The sequence below is a fragment of the Saprolegnia parasitica genome, assembly GCF_000151545.1.
Source record: "Saprolegnia parasitica CBS 223.65 unplaced genomic scaffold supercont2.1299, whole genome shotgun sequence".
In the NCBI taxonomy this organism is placed as follows: Eukaryota; Oomycota; class Saprolegniomycetes; order Saprolegniales; family Saprolegniaceae; genus Saprolegnia; species Saprolegnia parasitica.
In genome coordinates, this window is record NW_012157693.1 from 1 (window position 1) to 1,726 (window position 1,726).

Genomic DNA, 1,726 nt, shown 5'->3' on the forward strand with positions numbered 1-1,726 from the left:
GTTGTTGCCGCCGACCTCGAGCGTCTTGAGCGCGGTCGGCGTGTGCAGCGCTTCAAAGAGAGCGATCGCCAGGGCGCCGTGGAGCGCGTTGGCGCCCACGTCGAGGCCCTCGAGCACCGGGTTGGCCAGCAGCGTCGGTAGCACGTCCAGGAGGCCCGCGCCGAGCGCATTGTCAAAGACGCGCAGCTCCTTGAGCGGCGATGCGAGGTGCGGGCGCATGCCAACGCTGGTGAGACCGTTCGCGCTCAAGTCCAAGTGCACAAGCGTCGACGGCGAGCGAAGGGCCATGGCGCCGTCGTCGCCGAGCTGCGTCTTGGCGAGCACGAGGCGCACGAGGCCAGCGTTCGCAGAGAGGCCGGCGGCAACGCTCTCGATGCTGGCAATCTTGTTCTGGGAGACATCCAGCGTCTGGAGCGTCGCGTTCTGGCCGAGCGCGCGGCCGAGCGCGGCCCACGCCACCGGCGACAGCTGCGTGGACGAGAGGTTCAAGGACGTCAGCGACGTGTTGGTCGCGAGCGCATCAAAGAACGCGACGCACGAGTCGCCGAGCGGGTTGCCCGCGAGGTTGACGGTCCGCAGCGAGCAGTCTTGGCGGCGGATCCACTGCGCGAGCGCCGACGACGCGTCGCTGTGCAACACGAGGTCGTTCTCGGCAACATCGAGCTCGCGGACCGCGTTCGAGGCGGCAAGGCCGGCGACGAGGTGCTCAAAGCCCTGCGTGTGGATCTTGTTGCGGGCGACAACGAGGTGGCGGATGCTCTTGTTCGTGCCGAGCATCGCGCCGAGCGCCGTCGCACCGTCGTTGCTGATGCTCTTAAGCTCCATGTCGAGCTCCTGAATGGCCGACGCCGGGTTCTTGGCCAAGCCCGCGCAGAGGATCGCGAGGCCAGCGTCGCCAAGCGCTTCGGTGCCCACCGCGAGCTTGCGCAGGACCGTGTTGGTGGCGAGGACGTTGGCAAAGGCCTCGAGGCCGTCCACGCCGAGGACGTGTCCCGAGATGTAGAACTCTTCCATGGTCGGGTGCGACTTGAGCGCGGAGGCGAGCGCGATGGCGTCGGCGGACGTGATCTTGCGCGTGCTAAGGATGTACATGGACTTGGTGTTCTGCGCCTGCAGCTTCTGCACCAAGTCGGTCACGCCAGCCTTCGTCCCCCACACCATGCTCGTTCGTTGCTCGCGGGAAACCTGCTTTTGACACGAGTTTTGACCAATCCTATGGCGGCATTGGTGATTGGCGGAAACCAAACGAAAAAAGAGCCAATCGCACGCTGCGAAACGGTATCTTTGACCAGCTGATCCTTAACAAGCCCGGTTGACAAACGCCAGTTCATACAGAACAATGACAGACTACCCGTTCTAGCGGCGACGGCACTTGCCCTTATCATCCTCGTCGTGGCGTGCTGCCTGCACGAGCACCTCATGGGGGTCCAGTCGTGACAAGTATCTTGGCGCCATTTTGGGAGTGGCGTGGCGGGGACCACTGACGACTTCAGTGGCTTCGCTACCGGGGCGATGGACGACTACTACTGTACTATCTTCTATCGATTGTATGAGTCGTACCAGGTCCTTCGCTTGCTCGGCCCTCTACATCCTTTTCTTCAACTTGTAAGATCAAGCATCATTTCGACTCGGCGTAACCAAGTCGACAGCTCGCGTCGAGAGCAACGATAAACGATATATGTATTTTGGACCGACAACTGACAGCGAGTTATAAACACGGCGACGA

At 62.3% G+C, this 1,726-nt stretch overlaps 1 protein-coding gene across 1 annotated transcript; it reads right to left on the reverse strand.

Annotated features, from left to right (window-relative positions):
- Nucleotides 1-15: 15 nt before the first annotated feature.
- SPRG_18570 (hypothetical protein) lies at nucleotides 16-1,161 on the reverse strand (the record flags this gene model as incomplete). Its single annotated transcript, XM_012358009.1, has 1 exon — nucleotides 16-1,161. A coding segment is annotated over one exon (1,146 nt), but the record flags the coding sequence as incomplete, so codon positions are not given.
- Between the last annotated feature and the right edge of the window lie 565 nt (nucleotides 1,162-1,726).